The sequence below is a fragment of the Struthio camelus genome, chromosome 8, assembly GCF_040807025.1.
Source record: "Struthio camelus isolate bStrCam1 chromosome 8, bStrCam1.hap1, whole genome shotgun sequence".
Classification (NCBI taxonomy): Eukaryota; Metazoa; Chordata; class Aves; order Struthioniformes; family Struthionidae; genus Struthio; species Struthio camelus.
Window position 1 is genome coordinate 20,873,555 of NC_090949.1, and position 26,532 is coordinate 20,900,086.

Here is a 26,532-nt window from a genome sequence, read left to right on the forward strand (position 1 = left end):
TCAATTCACAATAAGTTTATTTTATGTGAAGAAAAGCTTGCCATTAATGAAAAATTTCAGTAGAAAACAGTACCTCCTGCTTTCAATCTAGATTACTCAAAAGTAGAAGCTTGTATTAGTGAAAACTTCTGTAGAAACAAAACTGTAGGAAACATGTTCTTGGCACATGAAGTAAAAGCTTTAAACACATTAAGTTTGAATAGAGTATTTACCATGCAACCATGCTGGCAGAAAAGCCAATTTGTAATGGCTGGCATTTGTCCCTCAAGACAATAACATGGAAGACACTTAAACCTGCTTACATTACGTTAATTGTATATAAATACGTTGTCACCATAATTGACAGTCTTTACTCAAGCCAACCATTTAGTTTAGCAGTTCTAAATAAGTAATAGGCACTTTGCCTTTCTGATTTCCCCTTTCACCCATCAGCCAGTCTGAATCCATGCCAGGGATACTGTACACTGTTATCACCTAAAAAACAGAAATGGATTATTATAACATTGCCATTGCCTGGAAATATTGCACTCTACCTTCATATGATTTACAAGATCTTAGAACTGAGATTAACCAAGTTAAATATAGCATTTAATAGAAGCATCCATGGAAAATAAACTAACGTTCATAACAATTACTTCACCGGTCTATGGAAAAGTAAATACGGTAGCATATTTTAAAGGCTCTCTTGAAAAGTCCTTTTTTTCAGATGAAATTTTGTTCATTGCTGTTTCTTTTCTTTTAGATTTTATACATAAATCTCATATATCACTATCAACTTTAATTTTAACAGGTACTCTAAAAGCAAGTTCCTTGGATCTTCAAGTGCATGATAAAGACAGATGGTGTTTGGTGGGACACTGGGACTTCTCACTGGACAAGATGTAGTAAAAGGAAGACAGCAGAATTGTGTCCTGATTGTCTACTAAACATTCTTGCAAGCTGAGCAGGCATAACAAAAATTAACCTTCACTACAGAATATTATAATATACAGGTACAAGACAATTTTAGCTTCTGAATCAGACTACTACAGAAGCTTTAATAAAAAGTCAGCTACACAGATTTACAGATGTAGCACATCTTTACTGGTTAGTCACAAGCATTCTGATTTTACTCTTAAATGATCAAGGTACTTAGAAAACTCTTACCTCATCTGCAAGCAGTGATAATTCACTGCTATTTGCAGCATCATAATCATAGAGAACTCTTGCCTTCCTGCTGCCACTCGATGACTTCAGTTCACTGAAGCCTGAAGTAACTATTGAATTGGTTACTGAAGGCAACGAAGCAGAGGCTGAGGCCAAGACTGAGGGAGCAGAAACGTTTTGCACAGGAATTGAGGAAGACTGATTATTGTTAGAGAGGAAGGTAGATGGAAAGCTGTGGGGAAAATAAAACAAGTTGACTACTGGGTGAATCAGTTCTACATAGAGAGTCATATATGCCTCCATGCCTAAACTAGTATTCTTGCTTTTCTTATCAACTATGGAATAAGCACCAGTAGACAGCAGCAACAGAATAGCACTAATACTTGTATAAACCTAAAAAAAATACTTTCTCTGAATCTGTACGATAAACCAAGCTAATATACTTTAAAAGAAATATTGCCTCCTTAAAAACTTGATATTTGCCTCTTAAAAGAAATAAAGGAAAGCACTGTTGGTTAGACTTAGTTCAGACAGTACTTTAATAAACATTTCTTTGGCAGCTCTGCCACTAAAAGTAGCCTCCATCCCCTGCTGCTCATTCCCCGTTTATGTGGCTACACAAAAGACTGTGCTGGTGAACTAGATCAGGGAAATAATGCAGGTTAAAAACCTCTGAAAATAAAATAAAAACACAGTAATCCACAGTACAATTTTTGTAACCCAAATCAGTTTGTTGATCTAGCTTGCTGCAGGCAGCAAAACAAAAATATTTGTTTCACTAAAGATGAACTGAAATTGAGTCCTTCCTTTCTAGATCAGACTGTTGCGTGTTCTGTGCCAGCTCTAGTGCTTGCCAGATCTTTCCATCATGTCAATTCAACTCATTAACCTGGCTGAAAACTAATCCAGTAGAAAAGTGTATAATCATCTACTAAATTAGTGAACTGAATCAGAAGAGGGTGTGATGAATGCCAGAGCAGATACAAGCAAAAGGTCAGAACCACATGGCTTAAAAGTAGAACAAGCAGAGTAGAGCAAGAAAGCAACAGATTTATTTAGAGGGATGTAAGGGGCAACAATGAGCTGCAAGATTAGGTCACTGTCTCATGTAACTTTGACTTACATCCTAGGATGCAGTTCCATGGCAGCCCAAACTTACTTATTTAGGAGGTCAGGCACTCATGCTTTGTCCCTTCCTGCCTTACTTTGTACCAATGCTCACCTGATTCTACCTTAAAAGCAGGTCAGCGAAGGGTTTGAAAAGTGGCAGAGCTGATGCAGAGAAAAAAGTGAGAATTAGCACCTGGGAGCTGGACTGAGTCAGAATGATGTGGAACTACAGCTTTATTTCTTTACATTCTTCTTCTGACCAATCTACACATCAACTAGTCAGTCAATACTATTGTGATTCCCACCTGCAACTTCCCTCACTAGTCCTTCTACACAGATGCTTCTTCATTAACATGCCGGGTGTGGACATGACAAGTTCCCTTTTTTTAACCTGCTCTTTTGACCTAATGATGATCTATTCATTTTATGTATATGAGCCTATCATCAGAAAGCACCGTTTCATCTCCTCTTTTCCCACCTACACTCCCCAATTAAGTTCTTCCTGAAGATGCAGTTCTATGGCAACTTCAACCATTTAAATCAAGATTAGTATATTCCCACACCCACATCTGTTCATACAGCCATAAGATGAGCTGCTTTAGGGAGCTGATACAGGTGAAAACTAAACCTAGGAGTGATTAATTTCTGGATTGTGTGGCCATGAACATAGGTGGAATTGAGGCAGCCCCAATCGAGATCAACTGCAGCAGTACCGCACGCTAAGCTTACAGTTTCACACTATATCTAATCTTACATAGGCACCAAACAGGATAGTCCTACTCCTCTACCCCTTTATTGCAGAAATGTTCCTTCTCTGTGATTTGAGTCAGATCTAGCAGTCAGTTGCTTCTGAGCGGATTCAACAATCTGCTCTACAAAAATTATCAAGAAGATTCATAACTTTCCATCAGAACGGCTTGTTGAACAGATTTACCTTGCAGCCATGCAACTGTTATAGTTGTCTGAAGTGAAACAGCAGGAGTATAGTGTGAAGGATTGAACTATCCCCTTTACAGTTAGACTGAATTACATTTAAAAATTTGGATATAATTTCAAGATACTGTTGTGAGTTTAATTAGCAGTTTACTATTGTCCAAAGGACAAAGTCCCACTTCCCCCTTTGGTTCACCTTGACCTTATTTGATCAAAAAGAGCTGGTTCAACTCACAAAGAAGAGAAAGCAACCCCAGGAAAAAAAAAAAGTTTCTTTTATTTCCAGACTAATTTTTCAAACCAGTTCACCAAGTCCCCTGAGCAAATCATCTCAGCAGAGCAATGGGAAAAGAGCAAGATCTCCGCATTTTGGTAGGGACAACTCAGTCATGCCCTAGGATATATTTATCACTTTAGCAGCTGGCATTCAAACAGAGGAAATTCATTTTAAATGAGAATCAGCTGTTTCTGAATACTGCTAAAATACTGTTTAATATATTGCTAAACCTATCCTCTGTTAACACAGCAATTACTTGAAGAGCATTCGACTCAGTTTGAAGGGTCACCGGTTTGTACAACTAGTAAAAAAGCAACCCAAAACTTTCTAGACACTCTTTCTTTTTGATCAGTAAAGCCTCCTATGCAAAGCCATATGCAGGCACGTTATTGAAAATCTTCAGCTATACAGAGACTGTCTTGGACTTTTTTAAACACTCGAGTAGTAAGAGTTTCAAAGCTTGTGGAGCACGGGACTAGCAATGGGCAAGACTGAAAACTAAATGTTGCCAAAGCTTAGGCTTGGCTGGCAGAGAAGCTGAGAAAATTCACAGCAAAAGCAGTTACCAGCAAGAAAAAAAGAAGCCAGAGAACCAGGGTATTTGAAATAGATTTGTTTAGTTCATTCTGGGGAGGAAAAAAGAGAAGAGATTGTTTTTAACATGGGAGATTTGATTCTTTAAGCAACCCCACAGGAACAGGGAAGCAGTAGAGGGATAAGCAGCTGGCGCTGTCTTGAAGAGAAACTTCCATATAATCACGTCTATTTATATAAAGAGAACTGAGCACAAGTTTCCCGCACCTTGTGATACAGCTGACTCTGCAGTGTACATCAACAAAACCAATGCTCAGACTTGGAACTTGAACAGTCTTAATGTCAACTGTGTTAGGGTTTAAGCCCTAGGTTCTGACTGAGGTAAAATATGTAACATGCATCTACTCCAAGAACCTGGTTTCTGTTTCAAGCAATAAACTATCCCAATTAGAGCTTGCTTACCTTTGGGTCACTAAAGATCTCAGAACAGAAATAAATCCTCCACTCCTCCTGGCTTTCATATGAGAATACAGCACAACGTCATTTGTAGGTGTACGAAAAGAGCATGTGTAACGCAGCGCTATATGTCACTTTTTAACCGAGTGCTGGCAAATACAACCAGCATCTAGCTGAGCTGCCTAAGCTATTTATTTGGCGACTATACCTGCCTATGTATAACATGAGAAGTGCTATGCATCTCAAGGCTATAAACTGAGAAAAGCAAGGAGTGCAACTTGAGAACCTGTGCCAGTGCTCTCCATTAGCAGTTCAGTGGGACTTCCTTGATCAAGGAGGGAAGGAAATACAGGCCCAAGATTTAACATCATTACTGTTTTCATCTATGTAGACAGATAAATTTCATTTGGCTGTTTCAGGCATTTGGGATTTTGGAAAGTTTCCATGCTTTGGGACTTACAAAATAGCCACATAAAAATGTACCTTTCTGTTTTTCTAAAGGCAGTATCTTCTTCAAATATACCTTCTATACCTGGTAGCAATTTACATACAACTTAAAGACAGCTGTTCTGGACATGTTATACATCCTAAAGCAAAAGATTTTAAAGAGAAATAGTATCTTCTTTAGGTTAAAGCTATTATGCTTAATCCTTTGTTTGGTAAGTAAACCAGGATAAGAATATAGATTTTTAAAACACCCTCTCTCAAAATAGTTGTGCATATATGCTTCACTTAATTCTTGCCCTTACATTCTCTCCTTGAGAATGTTTATTCTCAAGCTTTCTATTCCACTATTTACATTTACATACTACCTAATTTCATAGTTGTATACTTCTTTCAGTGGAATGTACCTTTAAAGATGTAACTTATTTTTAAAGAATACCTTTGCAGACTTCTTGGAAAAATCTTTTCCAAAGAGTCTTTCTGGAAAAGTCTTTAAACTATCCGTTTAAACAAACTAAGGAAAGGAGATCAAATGCCACAGGAAGGAGCAAATCAGTACAAGGGGAAGACTCAGGAACATAGTTTTGTTTTTACTTCCTCTTCATGAAAAAAATAAGTAGAGACACTTTAGAGAGACAGTTATTTAGAACAGCTATTACAGCAAACTTCTAAGCACAGGCAATTCTTCATAACATCTGCTCACCTGAATAACATGGTCTGGAATAACCTTTAGAAAGATTCTGATCAGTAAATGAGAATTTGAATAGGGAAATTGTATGAAAAGTAAGCATGTAAATCTCTTTATAGCATAACAAATAGCTAGGAAAGAATTATGAGCACAAATTAATGAGTTTGACAGTTTCTACTCTTATTTTAAAAACTGCTAAAGCCACTAAACAGTAAAACTAGATAAGCCTGTCCATTCCATTACTATCGTTTTAGATTACTGATTTCACACATTATGAAGTACATTTCTCCTTAAGTACATTATACATGCTAGCAACTCACTTAGTAGAGAATGCAGGTGGATTTTCAAATTAGGCAGGAACAAATTAAGAAGCAAAATGAGTTTACAGGCAAAATAACAACTTTTCCCACACTGTATTTTGGTTTTTTTAGCATGAAGTATTAGACAACTGAACAATTACAAGCAAAACTCTATAAATCCTTTCTTGTGACATCACATGAGGTTACCATGGACTTCCCATCCTCAATTACAAAATAGGCACTCACTAAAAATCTCACTAACTTCACCCTCAAAAGCCATTAGTCCTATCTATAGACTCAGGGAAGTAAATACACTGGGGTAATTCCAGAGTAATTACATGAAAACATATCTATCTTCTATCACTCCAGCATTCTTGTATTGGGGTGTGTGCTACTGCTATACAGCAGTGTGAGCTTTCCTACTCTAGATAAGCCCTTAGGAAAAAATTTTTAACTAGAAAGGTTTTTGCAGCGTTACTACCTTCCAAGTTGTTTCTGGAGATCCAACATATACTGGTAACATTGTGCATAATAGGTCATCTGAGCTTCAACAAAATCATTCAGACAGCGAAGATGATGTGCCTATGACATAGCAAAGAATTCAAATTTTTAGTCTGTGAAAGTGTTACGCTGCATTAAAAAGACTGGTCTCCTAACTAGGTGACAATACCAACATTGGCACATGAGGATTTATGCCACACAGGCATAGTGCCTGCGCCGACCAGGTAACTGGAATAACATGTCACAGAATCAACGTATCAAGACACTCAAATAAGTACTGTCCAAGCATCATACCACTATTTACCTGTATTATTTGCACAGCAGAATAAATATTTTCGCATGTTTTTAAGGGTTTCAACTTTCAGTGGAAAGCTGAGTTTAAATGATAGAAACGAAAACTCCTGAGTTCTCAGAGTTAAAAGGGGGACTAAGTTAAACTCAGAAGAGAGTAAACTATAATTCAAAAATAAACATAGTTGTTTGATGCTCTAATGCATTAAAGTGAAAGCTTGTAGCCCAAAGTTCCCAAGTAGCTTACTGTAGTTATTTTCAGACAGTGCCCTGGTTTTGACTGGTTTTTTTTTTTTTTTCCCCTCTGTTTTGGGTACTCACATGTGTACTGCTGATTCCTTCCAGCAGAAGTCTGGTAATCTCTGCTTGACGGTCAAATTCACTCTGAGTAATTCGTACTTCCTGTTCAGACTAAAAGTAAGCATACACTTAGATGTTTGCATAATGTACTCTATTATACCTTCCTACTGCAACAGTCTCACTGTATTCAGCGCTATTCACACAAATGCATTTAGTCACGTGCTTAGGTGTTTAAATCCTGTGCTTTTTCTTTGCAGATCTGAACTACCATACAAAGAGAATAGTTGCATTTGGTTAAGAGTTATTGAGGCCCTGTCTATACAGCCATACAGCTATATCAGCAGACCTCTACCATGTAGATGCAACATATCCCAAAGGAAGGCATTTTTCTGCCAGCAATATTACCCCACATCTCTGCATAACAAACCTAGTGTTCACTGGCATAACATAGTGCCTGCACCAGAGTTTCTGCCAGCATAGCTGTGGCAGCCAAGGACAATGTAATTTTTTTTCCATACTTCAGGGCTCTGCTCACAGAACTTAGTGTAAACCTGGCAGTATTTCTGTCAGGCAACTGCACAGCAATCAGCCACGCATAGAACTTTGACAGTAAGTTTCAATAGAATATTTTATTGATTAATATCCCATACTGGCTGCCAAGCTACTACAACTATTTCTGGAGCTTGGAACTGAGGCATCCTTAAAAATAAATATTATCCAAACCATAGCAAATGTTCTAATTTCAGTTAGAAGTGCAGCTTCTATAAAAAATGATTGGATTTAAATTTGATGTTTAAATAATTCCATACCAAAATTCATCCCTTGTTACCTATAGTTATCAACAATTTTTAAATAAATCCAATAATGTTATTAGCAGTTTTGAACAACTTCAACTGGCAAAACTCTGAATTACTTTAAATGATATTTTGAAAAAAACGAAACACTCAAAATGCACAAATATATATTAAAAAAAATGTCGTGTAATACCTAATATTTACTGCTCCAAGACAGAATGTCCTCAACCCTGGAATCTAGATTATCTTGCCTCAATGCTTAAATACATTTAGTACCCTGTTTCTAAAAAAGAACCCAAAGGCAAAACCCTACATTAAGCCTGAGATGCAGCAGTCACTGTTCTTAACACAATGGAGTACGGAAATATATTTTCAGGAAACTTAATGACACAACATTAATTTCAAAAGGACTTTAAGTGGCTGCAAACATTTTGTTCTTGCATGGCATTAACACTAATCAATATGAAGAGTTGCATGGAACACAGAAGGATCTTAATCTCAGAAATAAGCATAGAAGAATCACGCAGTTACCCAATAAATGCTTTTCATCTGAAGTCACTGCAGCTGTGAAGGCTTGCACATTAATTAAATAAAGACAGCGAGGAAGTAGCTATAGAGTCCTGTATGTTTCTTATTTAAAAATAAGATGGCAGTGTATATATCAAGTTACAGACTAATTAAGTTCTCCAAGTTTGTTGAGGCAAGAATCTTTACTTGGAATTTTGCTAATAAATCTCTGAATTATTATCAGCAAAATCTATCTGGCAGGCCCTGAGAGAAATGTATCAACAGGCAGGAGAATAAAAGGAAGTCTGATATACAAGAGGGGAAGAAAAGCATTCCCTTCTCTATTACCAACTTCTTCAATTCCTTTACAACAAAAGCAAATTAATAGGTAAACCATTTAACCATTTATCTGGAAATAAATAGTCTAGTTTCTTGCTTCTCTGAAGTCAGCAGTTGCTAAAGTGTTTTTTCTTCCTGCTAGGTAAGTAAACACATGAAAATAGGAAAATATAAGAGGAGGAAATCTGCATCAGAATAATTCTATTTGTTTCAACAACAGGTTAGCAAAACAACTACTTTATAAAAAAAAAAAGGCAAAGTGATTAATGGGGTAACATGTATTAATTAAGCTAGTACACAGAGTGACTAAATAGAACCACTCTTTACAAAACCCAGGTGTATTGGATTTGTAGCAATTTGCATAAATTTAAGTATGTGATAGGATGCTTAATCTATTTTGCTCATCCCTGTCTTCCGCTACTGCTAGGTGAACAGTAGCAGTACAGCACACGTATTCTACACGTTGTGGTAAAGGCTGAAAACAGGTGACACTTTCACTCTAGGAAGCTTATGATCAGATCACCTCTGTCTCTGAACGGAACGAAGAGCTTCAAAACAGAAGCCTAAATTTTCCTGCAGCCCTCAGCTGCAATCACATTTTGTCTTTTAAGCAACAATTAGAAGGCCTCACGGGGTATCTCCTGTAAAGATCCCTCAAAATGTTGCTTGCTCCCTAAGTTTAGAATAAGGATTCGAGTTCCGAACATGAATATTCAAAGATCAGCATCTCCCCACATTCAGACTACGAACGTATGTATACAATCCTTGGAAATACTGTGCAAGCCCGTAGCTAAGAAATACATGACCATAAGAGCACAGAAAAATACAATCACCTTCTTAATTTGGTTTTATTATGGAGACTTTTACTAAAACAGTAATAATGGATGTATTCCCATTACCCAAAATAATTAGGCTTCCTTGTCTCCTCTACAGTCAAAGAAAGATAAGAGATCCTTTGGATGCTCAACAACAGCTTAACTTCAATGGGCTGAACACACACTAAAGGCCTCTGCTCTTTCCATTCTACACTGGACACAGGGAAAGACTCCTAATAAAACTCAGACGTCCAAAGTGCACAACATGAATACCTACCCAGTGTGTTTCATAGCACAGTATTTCATACACTCCAATTCCACATTTCAGGAGGGAAGTTTAACTAGAGAAAGTTTATCACTGTCAGCAGGTAGATCTTTTGTCCTATCTCAAAAAGACTGTAATTGATGTAAAGACTACCGGACAGGTTGAAATCCATAATAACAGATCCCAACATCTCTTCATATTTGAATTTTAACAGGCCTATTAATCTCTTCCTCTAACTTTTAAACACAGAGACACACCACCTTTAGAAACCTCAACAGGTCACTATTCCTTTGTTGGAAGGTATGTGTTGCGGTTCGTTCTGAACAGTTTCTGGTTGTTATATGTTTAATAACAAAGGATCCTAGAATTACATGAATATATAGCAAGACTTAAAGCTTGTAGTCTTCTTTATGACATGGTTAAGCACTTCATGTTATTTCTTTCTCTTCAAGACACAGTCTCTCAGCTTTCACTACCCTTAAAGTTGCTTGTCATCCTCTCTGAAGAGCCAATAGTTTTGTGCCTCATAGCCGTTAAACTTCAAGTTTAGTTTTCTTTCCAGTAGTAGTGCTCCCCTGCTGCCCTTTCCCCAAAACAGTACTAAGTACTCCAGCAAACAGGACTGCTGCTTCCAAATTGTTTCTTTACTTAAATAATACAGTAATTCTTAAATCTTGGGATCAAAGTTGACCTAATCCTCTTTGTGCTCCTCCTTCCCCCTAAACCAGCACATTAACACACAAATCCCATTATCTAGCCCACCTAAAACTGTTTGCACCACACATTTGGAACATAAGAAGCCTTAATTTCATTTCTCTGAAAACCCAACATTTCACCCAAAGCTTTGTATCCCAGTTTCTAACAGCAACTCCCCACAGCTGCCTATCTTGCTCCCCTTTAAAAATCATGCTCCAAAACCCCAGCCATCCAGCTACCCTTACGTTCTGTTACTAGCCTTAATTTCTGTTTCCCTTTCTCCACAGAAACCCCCTCAGAAATTTACTCTTAACCAGGAGTTCAGCTTCGTGCAGCCCGTCCCCTAAACTGCTTTGTCCCAGCAAATGAGCCTGAGAAGAGTCCTGCTCAAGGCACAGGAGCAGCTATAGCATAACACCCCTTTATTTCCACTGAGCTTGTTCCCCTTCCAAGGCATGGTATAGCAAAAGAGAGAAGGCTGCAGCCCTTGCCCAGAGGCTAACATTATACCTATAAGCCAAGGTACAGTTTTTATACTGGTCTACCTCCTAACTTCAGCTTTTTAAAATAAGCATTGCATTCTTCGGTTGAACTGCAAGAGTGGAAAGGGGGGGGGGGGGGGAAACACGAATAGTTTTCTTTGAGCTTCTAGCATATGCTCCAGCATTTTAGGAACTGCTCTGTGTTGCAGGTAGTAGCTTCAGGTCAGTGTTTTTCAGAACACGTTGGACCAGTAGACCTCAACCGCTCTGAAATTTTTCAAATAACCTCACTGTTAGGAGTTTATTTTTTAGTAGGACACCATAGCAGTAATTTTTGAAAGATAAGCTCTGTAGTTCTTTTTCTATGATATCTTGTCACATGAAAATCATATGGTACTAAGAGAGAGCGAGCCAGAAGCAGCTTACTATAAAACAAGCCACAGGCTTTGTACTGCTACTGGAATTTGAGAGTCCCAGGGGAGAACCAGCATACTCTGGTGTAATGTATCCAACAGCCAACATTACACTGCAATCAACAACACGCAATATCCTTTATTACATTAGACCAGCACAAGTTATGGGTTCAGAATGTTGCAGTTTCTAAACTGTTTACTTACTTTTGTCACTTCCTCAGCCCATATCTAGTCAGCATTAAGAGTGAAGCGGGGGGGAAATAAAAAACATATACGTTTAGAAAAGAGTTATGGTGCTTTAATATAGGATGCAACCATACTTTAGCTTTTAAATACTTCCCTAACTTTCTTAAGGGCTTCACGGAACTTTGAGGCTTGCTATGGGTCAGTTGCCCGAAGCCCTTCACATACAATGAAACTAAAGCCAATAGGCATAGTACTACATCAGCAAAACAAAGTAGATATTGAAGAGTGTATGACTTGTAGAACTTAGATTCTTATAAGATATGATATTTAAAACAAGCTATTATTACAAACATAACTATTTAGAAAATGATATGAACCAGACAGACTAAATTATGAGTGAATTTAAGTTATCTTAATACATTAGAATACTGGAAAACTATGAAAAGATATTCCGATTTCAACACCATGTTAAATAAAGACCAAAACAGACAAATGAGTGATTTCTCTTGCTAATTCCATCAAGGGTTTCCTATTTCACAAGACTCTTCATTGAACTAAAGAATTTATTAGTAATGTTGTGGAGGTATCTCAAACTGAGTATTAAAGGGAGTAGCAGAGCTACATCAAAACACTGCAAGGAATTTACTCTAGAAGTTACTCCAGCTTGCTGTCCCAGTTCCTTCTTGCAATGCAGTTCTTTAACTTTCATATTTCAACAGCTGGAAGAAGCTGATGACACAATCAGGACTTTGGTAGGAAGAACTGTGCATAAAGGTTGCAGTAGCAAGTTGTAACAGACAAGCTCATTTGCTCTTGGAAGACATCTTAAACACGGTCGCATAAGCTGGATAGCAAGAGGAAACACTTAGTAAGGAAATGAATGAACACAGGAGGCCAACAAACCTTTAGCCATTTTACATGCAGCAAGTTGAGCATGTAAGAGACATTTACCATAATGCTATTCTCTTCAGGTTGAGAGGTGTTTAGTTGCTTAAGTGCATAGATAAAGACAAAAAATCAAGTTATACTGCAAACATAGCAGGTGCATAGGTTATCGACACAAAACAGCGCAAGTTTAAGCTAAGCAAGACTGAACTGAATACAGAAATCCAAGCAGTTTATTTCAAATACTGATCTAAGCTACTTCATTTGTACAATAAGCATGGGAGGATGTCTTTTCCTCAAATCTTAAGTACTTTTGCAACATAAAATCTAATGTAGATACTAATTTATTACTCTATTCCAGCATGTCAAAGAAAGCAGCGAAGCTTGGAAGAATGTGCATCATGACTCAGGACATTTTGCTAAACTATCAGCTAGGCAAGTTTTGTCAGACATCTTTCTTTATAAATAAGTGACCCAGCAGAAGGTGAGCCATTTATATCACACCTGTTTCCATATGAGTCCTCACTTCTTGCAGAGTATAGAGAGGTCTTCTTTCCCATGTCTTAAGGGATTCTAAAGTCCACTGCATTTCTAAATCTCAAATACCCACACTGCTATTAAAATGCAACTAAAGCATTTTGAAGTGATGTAAGAGACCCAGGGTTTCATGTTCTATCAGCACTAAATTATTTTTGAATAAAGCTATGAAGTATTTGCTCCATGAACACTTAAGACTGGTCACGAAGTAGCAGTAGTAATTGGGAGCAATGCGTCAGAGCACCCAGCACTGGATTTTTTTTTTTTTTTTTTTTTTTTTTTTTTTTTTTTACACACATTGGCAATGGAACTAATAAACCAAAGTGGAGAGTCTTCCTTTTAATGAAAAGCTTCACAGAAACAATTTCCTTATGGTCTTTCTACTGCTTTAGGAAGCAAGATATATACCTGACACCACATCACTAGGAAGCTAATTATCAAAACTCTTCTTTTGAACACTTAACTTTGAACAAATCTAAGTAAAGGCACAGTCTTTGCCTTGCCTAGTGTTTCCAAATTCCACTGCTGGCTAACACCCTGCTCCACTCACCATTGTCGGTTTCACAAATTAAGCAACAAAATTTGACATAGAACAAAGTAATTAGTTCCATAAAAGTTAACATAATAAAGAGGAAAAATCATGCAGGGAAATACATACATTTTAAATACAAAGAAGCAGTGTGCATGACATGAAGGATGGAGAGACAAAGTAGAATCATCAGGTAGCATGGATGTTAGCTTTTTAGAAGGGTTCACCATACCAAAGATGGGAGCTGCTTCATCTGTGAAGCTCAGCCTCAGAGATGAAGCATCTTAGATCTTTCAGGACAGCGATCCATTCAGAAAAGCCAGCAAAATCTGACAATCCTGCTTCTTCCTCTCCCTCCTCCACACCATGCACATTGTCCCTTTGTACTTAAAGGGCCCATATTTCTTAAGTCTATGTGGATCACCCTCTCACATCAACTTTTGATGTATGTGGGGTGGGGGGGAGGGGGAGGGGAGTTGACCATCCATCATTTCATTAACTGCTAAAGTTTTAGGAGCGCAGTCTACAGATGGCTATGAAAACACTACAAGCGTATACCCTGCTGAAATTACACACATTTGATTTTACACACATTTAGAGGTATTTTAAGAGTCTCAAAAGCAACAGCTTTTTATTTCACTAACATTTCAGTCTCCTTGAACAAGTATTTCCTGAGAGAACAAGAACGGTTAAGAGATGCGAGTTTAAGAGTCCTGTCCTATTTGGTGATGTGAAATTGTAAACAATATAGAAAGAGTAAACTACAAATATTTTTGATATAGAGAAGTTAATTCCAGATACGTTCTTCAGTTGAAAGTAACTGTACATTTGCTTCAGCATTTGTAGAGAGGCAAATGCCAATATGTGCACGTTTTTACAGGACAAAAGTGTTTCATTAAAGACTCCTCTACACTTCCAAATGATTTGTACTTATATATTAAAATAAACCGTGTGGCATATTGTAGCTAGTCATGCTTGGCACTAAAGGCTCATCTAGTATAGAACAAGGGGAGAATAAATATTTACTTGGGTCAAGCAAGTTAAGCTTGATGGAATATTTAAAAATAAAACATCACCTTGATCAGCAATCCATTTTCTTTTTCTCATGTTCCACTGAGGCACTTCCTATAAAATATCTCATTTAGAAAAACAGTGAGGCCAAGAAGCTAGCGGGAAACCTAAGCAAGCAGTCAAGTTTATAAATATATAAAATAAGCTTGGAAGTTACGGGCAAGTTAAAAAAAATGACATCAACAAAAATTCTACTTACTGCAGCTCGAGCTTCTGCAACTTTTGCCTTCTTCAGTCTGGTTTTTGCTGCATCCAAATCTAGTCGTTTATTTTGTAATAGTTTACGTTCTTTCTGTAAGTGAGTTAGGTTAGTTCAGGAGAAAAGATATTCAAAAGCAAAATCCTGTCTAGTTGGCAATCTTTTTTTTTAAATAAAAAAAATCACGTACAAAAAGCTTTCTTAAGTTGAACTAAGAAACAGAATTAGATCTTAACTATTCTCCTGCTTTTTATATTCAAGATAAGTATTTTTAAGAGCACAATAGTTAGAAAAAGTAAGTTTCCAATATGATTTATTTTGCCTAGTCAAAGGGAGAGAGTATAAACTGACAGCACCAATTCTATTTGATTTTCTACATTTTAAGGAAAACAATAATACTTAACTATCTACCACTTCATTTTAAAGACTTATATTTACAATTATTGTGAAATGATCAAGAAAGTACAATTCAACTTACAGTAATAGTTTTGTAGTCTCCTTCAATAAAGTTTCTTAGAGGAGTGAGAAAATTTATAGCAGAAGTTTGAATTAATTCTCTGTCTGCTGTCCCAATTCGCCTTTGTGTTTCTCCACATTTAATGAGTGCATTTCCTGCAAAGAAAAAAATACACAAGTTTCACAGTGATCCAGGCAGATGGTTACAAAAAGAAACAAGTTTCTATAGGCACAAGAGTCTAAGTCAGCAGTTTGAAAGATAATCCAATGCCATGAAAAGAAGTCTTAATCAGCTATTTGAAAAGTTATTTTAAAAATTAATTTGTATTAATAAAAAAAAACCTCAGGTGAAGGCCAGATTTCAACAAGAATAGATATAACGTTGTAGTAGTGGCACCTGCTATGGCAACTCCATTGCAGACACCTATTTTAATCCTAGACACTGTACCCATTTATATTAATTCATCAACCTCCTCTGCTTCTACAGCATTTTCAATTGAGTAATTAGTCATGAGTACTTGGTAGCAAGAAAAAAGCCCACCTATCTACTGGAAGATAATGCTTCCCCCCCCCCCCCCAAATTCTAAATATATTCCATCTTTGAAGGCATGTAGCATTTGTACATTAACTGAACAATAATTTGAAATCTGGTTCGGAATTAGATATTGCAACTGAAGACGGGACATCAGAAAATATAGTTCACTATTGTATTTCAGTAAACTGAAAAGTCTGAGTTACAAAATCCACTCACTAAGTTTTCAGAACATTAAAACATTTTGATACCACATGAAAAGTAACAGTGTAACTTTATGCTAATGGTTCATGTAACTTGACCTGAATTACAAAAGTTACAGCAAATGCAAGCTTAGGGACTGCGTGCCTGTAAGTACAATTCTATTTGATTAAAACAAAAACAGAAAACAGTCATGAGGCTGATGATCAGAAAAAGGATCACAGATAATTTCAGCTGTTAGAGGAACAAAGCCTCCTGTTATTGACTGTGTATCCATAAGTCTTCTACAAGACATTTACTTGATTTTTTTTTTTTTAAAGTGTACTTTCCTTCCTTTGGAAGGGAACCCTGTTACTTCAGGATATAAAGAATTCATTCTTCCAAGAACAATAATTTCCCTCCTATTATAGTTCTGAAGCAAGCAACTAAAGTGAGCTAACTATCAGGGCTTGCATCTGAAGACTGCATGACACCTATGCATTCCAGTTGTTTAAGCTTAATTAACAGTTAAATCTATTATCAGCAGTTTAAAGAGTTGTAAAGAACACCACATTATAATTACAATTTATAACTATTACATATATAAAAAATATAACATCTAATTAAAAGCCAGTGGAAAAACACTATATACAACATCACCCCCAATCTTCCTGACATAGGTGTAGAATCTCGGTGGAGAAGGCAGAAAATGGAGATGATGTTCTACACTCTCCCATTGACAGTAAAATATTATATATAAAGAAAACAGGAATACTGTAAAGTTAGAGAAACTTATTACTAAAGAAACTAATTTCAGATAACATTTTTACTCCACATCACATATAGCACGCATAAATACTGCCAAACGTGCTACAATAAAATGAAAGTGTGTTCCATTCTAATCAGGAAATTAAATCTCAGAATTATTTGTTCAGGTGAGAATGTAACCAATCCACAAAGACAGTTATTGTTCCAACAGCAATTTCTATCTTCCATAATCTTTAGATTATGATAGAAACCTCATCACTGACCTCTTAATGTTCAAAGCTATACAAGTCATCTGAAACTGTTACAGAAATGATTGTCTTATCTAGAAGAAGGCAAGAAATATCACTTTACATTCTTCAGAAAAAGAAAAAGAAAAAAAACTGTGCATTTCCCTCCCTCCCATTTCTGCATTTCTGCAACACGTAAGCCATATTCTTTGCTTCTACTTACCATAGGCTGTCCCTGGGCCAAATTCATTCCCTGCATCAATCATATACTGGCCTAGTAACTCTGGATTATTTAGACGACTTGGTGCTTTGCGGTCCAGCTTCTCATAGACAAATTCTTCTATTCTAGCATCTAAAATAATAATAATACTGTATTGAATCACCATTATTCAAAGTACAATTTATAAGTATAAAAGGAAAAGAAAAAGAAAGAAAACAATTTTCAAGAATCCAGATATTTACGCTCAGTATTAAGTGGAAAATATTATTCTTGGGAAGAAACTGTATTCCGTGTTTTTCACGTTATGGTCAAGTCCTTCTTAGAGCCATCTGTGAAAGTGAAAAATTACGGTTTTCATCACTCTATCAGCATATTTATACAGTTTTTCAGTATTGTGTCCAGAAGTCTTCACTCCAAGAGCATAACAGAGCTCTTCTGCTTAACAAAAACAAAAAAATCCTCCCCCCCCAGCCCCATGAAAATTATCCCTAGGATCAGCAATACAGGAATTAAGTTAAACAGCTATTGTGGGTTCTGTCTGAAGATATGAAAATCTAGTAGCCACAGAAATTACATGCTCTCTTCCCCACTCCCTCCACCTCCTTGAGATGATCTGAAACAAATCACTAAAGATATCTGAAAAATGTTTCATTTCATACTCCTATCTTTCCTCAGGTCAAACAACAGAATTATGCACAAAGTTGTCTCAACTAGGTAATCATTAATGTCCACTTATGACATTCAGTCACAACATGCTTCAGGCAAAAAAAAGCCTCTACAAATATTAACAGGAACACTGTTATTTATAATAACTTAAACTCCTCAGATACAAAACCTGATTTCTCTGACCAATTGTTTTGACTTCATAATTAGCTCACTTCATTCACGCTGTCAGTATGAACTAAATACAGCATGCAGTAAAACAGACAACCTACAAAGCTGTTCTTCAGTGAACAAACCCCCTACTTTGACGAAAGCAAAACATATGCTGTTAGACAGACAACTTTCATCAGTACTGGATTAAATAACTACTCCCTTGTCAATGTCACAAAAGTTAGCCTGACACAGAAAAACACAGTTGTCAGTTCACTTCCCGGCACCAAGCATGAACCCAGAGGGATCCAACTTTATCTTTTTTCTTTACTCTGGTCATAATTTTATTATAGATGGATTAAATGACAGAAGATCTGAAAAGTCATCTAAAATTGCTGAAATATTACATGGGTACAACCTAAAGATACTATTAAAATTTTGGCTGCAAACCTCTTCTCTCTCACCCAGACATGTTCCACTAACTACAACCACAAGAAGCTCTGAGGAACAGGTGACAGTCCTTCCAGGCTGCCAAGCAGTTGAAGATCACCACTTAACACTGAGTATTTTTAGACATGAGAAAATTGACTGGTTAGCATAAGTGAGATACTAGCATACATTATCCTTCTGCTGAAGCTTCCTAGCACAGTTTACTAGCCTCCAGTCACTGATTCAAAACTCTAAGTTTCTGAAAAAGTGAATGCCTAATACAAATATTTAACAGGATTAAATATCTGAATTAAACGAACAAGACAACTGTTTCCTCTGGCCTATATAAAGGTAGAAATTCTTTAAGTCCTGTTGCAGACTTCCCACAGAATTTGTTGTGTTTCTTTTTCTTAAACACTGCTTTTAGACAACTAAAGGATGCAACAGATCTCCAGAATAACACTTCAAAGATCAGCATTCTAAAGAATTTATCTGGATGGCATTTAGAGATAAGATATCAGTATGTGATTTTCCTGTACTAATAAACCCTAGATCAGTATGGCATTGCAATGAAAATATTCCTGGTTTTAGTGCAGAGGTATTGCGATTTTATTTATTTGAGTGAACCTGAAGGAGATTTAGATTTCTTGGTAATAGTAGTTTGCCTAGTGGCTACAGACCAGGTCCTGATTTGAAACCTAGACTAGAGCACTAGGAAAATCCCTATAGCTGTCATTTCCCCTATTATAACTGTCACAAACGGTACCATTTATTGAAGGATAGGGGCCTGAAACTGATTTCCTCAATATCACTACTCATAGCAGCAATTCCAAAAATAAACAACAAAATAAACACACCAGAAAACTAAATTTCTTATATCCATGTTATTGTTACAGTAAGAGATTTGCCAGCAATGAAAGTACATCTGAGACTATTTCATTGCTTATATATGGTGCATAAAAAGCTGCAATGCTTGCAAATGATAAAGACATAGAAAATATCTTGAGAAGAGGAATTCTTTTATTAAAGAATTCCTCAAATCCAATGTTTCAGTACATCTTGCCTCCTTCACATTGAATTGTATTATGCAGAAGGTTGAAAATCAGTCTAATGACAGTTCTTGAACCATTTCATGCACTCCATGAAATAATTTTAGAGTTTTTACAGCCACCTAAAATTTTTTAAGTAAATGGAAAGCTGGTTCAAAGAGCTCCCCTCAGATTCCATTTGCCAGAAGCTTGCAGCTTTCTCCTCACAAAAAGCCTTTTTTGCCTTCTTCAGGGTGTTCCCTTCATGTTGTTACAGCTATATTCGAGTTACTTTAAAATTTGCATTTTTCTAATTAACTTGGTTATGGGAACAGAATGTTCTAGCATAGAACAGAAAACAAGTAATGGAAGCAACGGGAGCTACAGTGAGAAATTCAGTTAAACAGAAAACAACTCAAAAAAAAAAAATCAGTCAGCTAGAGATTAACCAGCATATGGAAACAGTGTGACAGTTTGGAGGTTTGCCCCTAAGGTTTTTCCCATTTGAAGGGTTAAGGAAGAACCAGAAGAATGCAACTGGCATAGTGTCTCCAGTTCTCAGCGGCTCTTCAAAATATGCCCTTCCCCAACCCCAGCCCTTAAGTTTTAGAGCTAGCACATTCAGCCGTAACTTTTAAGATACCTATGTCAGTAAACAATTACACAGGCAAATTTATTAATTCAGAAATTGCAAACAAAAACCTGAAGTACTTCTTACTTGGATTTGGCTGCAATAATACTTCTGTCTGTTTCATTATTTTTTCTGTCCACAATTTAGTGCATTCTGCTTTGCTGAGGAGGTTCTCCAGGTGAGCATCCAGTTCAGTCTTCTCTGCTTGACCAAGCTTTTCTTCTGTGAACTACGGTTAGAGAGACAGGTTGGCAATACTAAGTTAGCTTATAGAAATAGTTTCACAGTATAACTTTAGGACAATAACTCTTTACTCATATTAGTTGCAGATCATGCTTTCAAAGATGTAAGCATTATACAGTCTTCACTAAAGAAGTAAGGATAAATTTGAAAGTTGGTAAGCTCAACAACATGCTCTTATTTTCAGAAAATGGGGGTGGAGATGGTGTTAATCAGATTGAGATGAGAAAGGCCATTTAAATAAATCCTCTGCTCTACCTGGTGCTCAGAGTTCTCATTTGAAGCACTTTACCTGATTTTGCATAGCGCTCTTCAAAACATAAAACAAAAGGAAAGAGTGCAGAGGTAACTAAGGCAATTAAAAGATTAGAAAATACACACGGAAATAGGATAGTAATTAAAGCTGACGCTTCTCCAAAGTAAAAGCAGAAGGCACAACAGATTCTCTTTGCAGCTACCTTCAATGTATTTAAAGAAGGTTGTCCTGTCCACAGCAAACAGGATAAAAAGCAGTAGTGTTAAACTAGAATATGAAGACTCAAATTAGAATTAAACATTAGAGAATGCTTTCAAAGACAAGGATTAAGTGCTAAATCAGACTGCCCAGGGATGTTGTGGAATATATATCTATTGCAGGGGAGGGGCTTTTTTTCCTCTCCCCCCTGCCCCCCCCCCCCCCAAGAATAGGCTAAACACATCTTTCAGGAATTGCTTAGATATAATTGATCCTTTACAGAAAGGGTTAGATGACCTTTAATGTTCTCGTCTAAATTGTGATTTCAGTGACAGTGAAATACAATATAAACTTCATTTAGCTAAATAAAAACTAGTAGGCTACTCATTTCACTTGATATGTAATCCATGCCAGCTCTTATTAATACACAACCAGTTTGCACTTCAATCCCAGCTCTCTGTGAAAGGGGGAGGACACACAGAAGTTTCATGTCAGGGAACCCAACAAGAACAGAACTAATAGCATTTTGCCCCACTCTTGAAAAAGCTAGCTTCCTCACGATGACAATCTCAGCATTTGACAGTCTATTCAAAGTCAGGCATTTTCAGTTAAAAGAACCTGGCTTACAAGTAAATGCCTAACAAGCTTACCAATTAAGAACATAATAGAACTGGAAGCATTTTGATTGTCAAACTTTATTCCCAAAAAGTTATTAGGTGGAATATTTAAACTGTCTGTAAGAAACAGGAATACAACAAAAATAGAACTATATTAGCCAAGGTTGTCTTAATTTCCATTACATGTAGACTAAAAATAACTTTGACACTGTGCACTTCTAAAGCGTGGATAAATACTGCGCCTTTGGGGATTCTGCATACATGCAAGCTCTTCTGTGAGAAAGTTCAGCTGCAGCACAGGGAGAAAGGGTATTTATGGATCTACTGTTATTCATGTTTAAAAGGCTCTTTTAAAAGGTGTCAGGCACTGTAAATTGTTCATGAAAACTTTTTACAGCTTTATTAAAATACTATCTAAACGGTTTTAAAGTTACTTTTCTGATTGACTAATTCCAGGCAATTGTATTTGTTTCTGAAATGGGCTTGCCTATTAACATTTCTGTAAATCTACTCAGGAATGTGAAAACTGCTTAGCCAACGATATTGTAGACTTCAAGTATACTCTTAAAGAAAAGAGTTAATTTTAGTAATGCCAAGCAGCATAATAAACAGTAGTTGGAAACAGTAATTGGATAGAAGTATAGTTTTCATCATGAACATAACGCACTACTGCTGCCACTTCGATTTTTCAAGTCGGTCACCCAGTTCAAAAACTGAAATTTGAACTGGTCTGTTTTACATTCTTTTTCAGATTTTACTCAATCCCTTCTTAAGGCGGAGGTGGGGAAGGGGGGAAAGCACATCAGGCACATGAAGATTTTTTCCTCTGATGGAAAAAGGAAAAAAAAAAAACATACACACAAAAACACTGCTCTAGAGAGGGCAGATACCATTATCTACTTTGAAGAGATCTCTCCTAAAAAAAAAAAAGTTTTATTTTTATTAAAGCTCAATACACATGGTATAAGTATATTTAATATAAGCACTGCTGCTAAGGAGGAAAAGCCCAGCTCATCATTCCTGACTGCCATATGGGCAGCTTGTCTATTGCAGAGGCTGGCAAGAGGAAGGACTCATTCCTACTACTACACTCTGTGTACCTCGGATACCACTACCTATACCTACTTTTCATATCACACAAATTGCAACTACTGCAAGCTCCACTGAGAACAGGTGCTTCAAAGCAGGTTCTACCCATCAGATGGAAGGGTAGTCTTTGGATGAAGATGGCCAGTAGGCTCAATTTTACTAAGCTGTACTTCTAAGGGGTTTTTCCCACTCAAGGTAAAAAACAAAAATACTTCTCTCTGCAGCTTTCTGTAGATTACCAACGAGACTATGGTGGTCTGAACACAATGCAATTTTATCCACAGGAGAAACAGGTTTCTTGGAACATAAATACCAGGTGCTTGTGGGTAAAACAACCCCAATCCATCTGTAACAGGAAAGTTGGGTAAGCCTGTGAAACACCAACAAGATGTTCAGCAGCAGCAAGCTGAAATGGGAATTCTAAGTGGTTTTCTTACAAACCATATTACACTGCACTGAACTACTTCACAACATTTGTTGTTGCTTTTAATATCGCAAAGCGACTACTATCAGGTCATATTAAATCATCTAATGATACCTGAACATAAGAATTTAACTCAATTCACAAAGCTGTACTTTTTACTTGAGGACAAAAATCCACAGCCAGTTGATATAAAAAGAATTCACAAAAAGATTGTCCCTCAATACCATCTGCACACCTTATGTGGATAATAACTTAAGAAAAAATGGGGGGGAGGGGGAGCAGCAGTAGCATACAGAGTGCCAGCAACTTAGATGATAAGGAACAGGTTAAAGATTTGCTCCCCCCCCCCATTTAAACTTCCCATTTTAGGGGAAAGTGGCAGCTGGCAGAGGAAAATTACTACTTCCACATTTCCACTGAATTTTCGTCTACATGAAGCAGACCACTGATGTAGCTATTCAGTCATAAATCAACAATGCTGATAGAGCACACTGGAGTAAACCACAGCTCATACCAGCTTTAAATCATGACAGACTCCAGAAAATTTCTATTATGTTTAATATAATAAGCTGATTTACATATAAAAAGTCAAGATAAAAGAAAAGAAATCACAAGGTCCCATCATAGGATCTTACAATAAAGGGTAAACTGTATCCCTTTTTCCCTTGTCCAGCAAGAAAAGTAAATCGGGTGGAGGTTGGAAAGGAAGAGATGGCCTGGGAAACACGTAGAGCTGGAAAGTGGGGGGGAGGGAGGGAGTATGTGGGAAGAAGTCAATCACAAAGAAACCCCCCCTCCAAAAGCTTCGAGTTCATTTACGTTTGAACAAAAATGCTTTCAGATGAATTTCTATTCTTAGAGCTCTGCTGCTGACCGCTGGTTTTGCTAGAATATCGATATTCAGGGCAATACATCAGGCTGGGTTCAGACCAGAGGGTAACTTTAATCATGTTCCAGGCCTGACAGTGACCCATAAAGAATTCATGAGAAACCAGAGTGGATGACTACACACTGCTTGCATGTCCACCTCCCTACAGGAAATCTGTCCAGGTTTGATTATATAATGCAAGCAGATTACAGCTCAAGACAACAGCCAAGAAACAAAAGCCAATTATAGTGCCCTTAGCATAAAGAAAGGGGAAAGACTGACTTGGAAACAATGGCCTATCAAACAAGATTAAAAACAACACTGAAACCGAAACAAACAAACAAAAAAGCCTAAGTGGACAGACACGTTCAAGCGTCTCACAAAAGCTGCAACTGATCAGAGCGCAAAATATGTTTCCCGGCTGTTAAAAATGTATCTGCTTCTTTCGGGCGAGACACATTTTTACTCTTTCCACACGCGGGGATACACGAAGTACAACTGTGTGTCGCCGCAGCTGTCGCCGGCCCAGCCCTGCCCCCTCCCCCAGGCCAGACCTGTCCCGACCCCAGGCGGCCGCGGCCCCGGCCCGCAGCCCCCGCCGCAGGAGGCCGCGGACGCCGCCAGCGCGGGGGACGCGCCGCGAAGGGGCCGGCTGGGGGAGCGGGCCCCTCGCCACAGCACACCGCCGCCTGCCGGGGCGGGCGGCGGCGCGCCGGGGGCCTGGGCTCACCCGCCCCACGGCGGCGGCGCCGCCAGCGCCGGGCTCGCACTCCCTGCCCTGGAGGGGACCGCGGCGCCGGCCGCTGCGCCAGCCCCGGGGAGGGGGCGCCGGGCGGCCTGGGGCGGAGCCGCGGGGGCCGGCCGCCGCCTCGAGCGCCAGGCCGGGCCGCGGGAGCCGGGCCGCGGGAGCCGGTCCACGGCTTCGCCCGGCCGCGCGGCCCGCCGCCACCCTTCCGGGGCGGGCGGGCGAGCCGTACCTGCACCGCGCGGCTCAGGAAGGTGCCTGCGTCGGCCGCCAGCTTCTTTACGTTGAAATCCATGATGTTCATCCTCGGGGGTGGGGGCCGCCGGGCGGGGCGAGGGCGGCCGACTCAGCCGGACACCCGCGGCGGCGGCGGAGGCCGCTCCGGCCCGTCCCTGTGGGGAGCCGCCAGGGGGCGGAGCCTAGCGCGGCCCCGCCCCGCCCGGCGCAGCGCGGCGCGGCAGCTGATTGGCTGGTGCGGCGGCGTCAGGCGCAGAGCCCGGATCGGCCGGTGGAGCGGCGGCAACGCCCGGCACGGCCCCGCCCCGGAGAGAGGCGCCTCGCGCCGCTGAGGGCGGCGGCCGCTCGGGGGTCGCGGCGCCGCCTCGGGAGAGGGGCCTGGCCGTTATCTGCGCGCGGCAGGGCCTGGGCCGCGGCGGGGGCAGGGAGGCGGCCCTGCGCCGGTCGCGGTGCGGAAGAGGGAAGGCCATCTTGTGCGAGCGCCGCCGTGGCGGCGGCCCGCTCCGGGGCCCGCCTGCCCCTGGCAGGACGGTGTCGGCGCTGCCTGCGCAACCCGCCGCGGCCCGAGTGGCCCCGGCCGCCGCCACCCCGTGGCCGGCGTCGCCAGGGGGGACTCGGAAAGTCCAGAGTTTTTGTGAGTCAAATCTCGTTTGTCTTCATGAGAAATACTTTTAGGATAGGCCGTGACAATGTAAGTCGGGAAAGAATTTGTCAGAAGTCTCCCAGAAAACGGCTGTTTGTTAAAAGAATGCGTTTAGGTAAATATATATTTACACAACTGTAAAATACCACCAAAACATCACAGAGTTCTCTTTAAAAATACCTTAAGTATCACAGCTCTGTTCTATTCTAACTCAATGCCACCAAGCAAGCGATTTAAAAGATGAAGTTACCCTCTAATTTTAATAATTTTGCGTTACCTTAACTTATGTCATCACAATGTCTAAATGCCGAGGAAGAGAAGAGGCCCTTTGACATGGATAGCTATTAGAAACAAGTTTACAGAGTGGCATTATTGGCAACAAATTAACATTCCTTGCTTGGAAATGATCCTGGTGATTCAGTTGAGTAACTTGCCAACCAACAGTACCACTTAGCTAAATTTGATAAAGTCAGAGGAAATCCTGGGGCATTAGGACAGGAAGTGGAACAATCCAGGAAAGGGAAGTAAGTGTAACAATCAACACAATCTTGCTTAAGTACTGGTCAGATTCCAGGATTTAAAAAACAAAACAAAACCCAAACTCTATGAAGTTCTCATTGTATAAGTAGTAGTGATAAAAGAGGTGGCCTGAAAGCTATTCTATGTATGTATTTGCTTTGCTTGAATTATATTTTAACCTCTTTCAGCTTTTATTGTATCACATACATAGTATATGTGTGTATATATTTATAGATGAAAACTATGACTGGTTTGTTTCTATTTTCTTAAAATGATTTCTACTGGCATAATAACGTCTCAAGAGTGTCAGGTGTTAGAGGAGTTGATGCACTTGCAGAGAATACTACATGGTCATATAAAAACCAATTGCTGCTGCTTGTGGTAGGATCTGTAAAAATGTAGGATATGTGAAAAGACAGCAACATCAAAGATTTAAAATTAGGACACACAAATACAATTATTTTATTTCATGGCTTTCATTAGTGTTAACTCTTAGCAGTTCCCATTGACAGAGTCCATTGACTGAGATGTCAAAATGAGTGTGGCGTGGCGATGCCCGACGCTAAGGCAGAAGTACCCACCTCAGGTGAGATAGGTGGGCACCCCAACATGCCTGCGGAAAGTGGCATGTGCAGATGGGAGTTCACAGTGGCCAGCACGGTCCAGCCTTGGCCAAAAAAATGCTGGCTTTTCCTTGAGCCTTGCACCCTGCTGC

The 26,532-nt window shown here is 38.9% G+C and overlaps 1 protein-coding gene across 4 annotated transcripts; it reads right to left on the minus strand.

The window, feature by feature from the left end:
• Positions 1 to 24,864, minus strand: SH3GLB1 (SH3 domain containing GRB2 like, endophilin B1). 4 transcript variants are annotated; one of them, XM_068952601.1, is made up of 11 exons: positions 24,651 to 24,839; positions 20,069 to 20,210; positions 17,084 to 17,212; positions 15,176 to 15,309; positions 14,698 to 14,790; positions 12,428 to 12,466; positions 11,495 to 11,518; positions 7,001 to 7,090; positions 6,369 to 6,469; positions 1,147 to 1,378; positions 1 to 474 (listed from the first exon to the last, which is right to left on the minus strand). In XM_068952601.1, exons 1-11 carry the CDS (start codon positions 24,720 to 24,722, stop codon positions 367 to 369), a joined length of 1,164 nt encoding a protein of 387 aa, XP_068808702.1. In that variant the 5' UTR covers positions 24,723 to 24,839; the 3' UTR covers positions 1 to 366. The 4 variants fall into 4 exon arrangements, with proteins under 4 accessions (XP_068808702.1, XP_068808701.1, XP_068808703.1 ...); XM_068952600.1 differs by having other exon boundaries at positions 12,380 to 12,466; XM_068952602.1 differs by lacking the exon at positions 12,428 to 12,466 and having other exon boundaries at positions 24,651 to 24,864.
• Positions 24,865 to 26,532: the final 1,668 nt, after the last annotated feature.

Excerpts from the sequence above, each read along its gene's own strand:
- SH3GLB1 (XM_068952600.1), bottom strand. The coding sequence starts at position 24,722 with ATGAACATCATGGATTTCAACGTAAAGAAGCTGGCGGCCGACGCAGGC. Across the intron at positions 14,791-15,175 it reads GAGACTACAAAACTATTACT|AAAGAACGTAAACTATTACA; the intron begins GTAAGTTGAATT and ends ACTCACTTACAG. Across the intron at positions 1,379-6,368 it reads CTCCAGAAACAACTTGGAAG|CTTTCCATCTACCTTCCTCT; the intron begins GTAGTAACGCTG and ends TTTTCCCCACAG.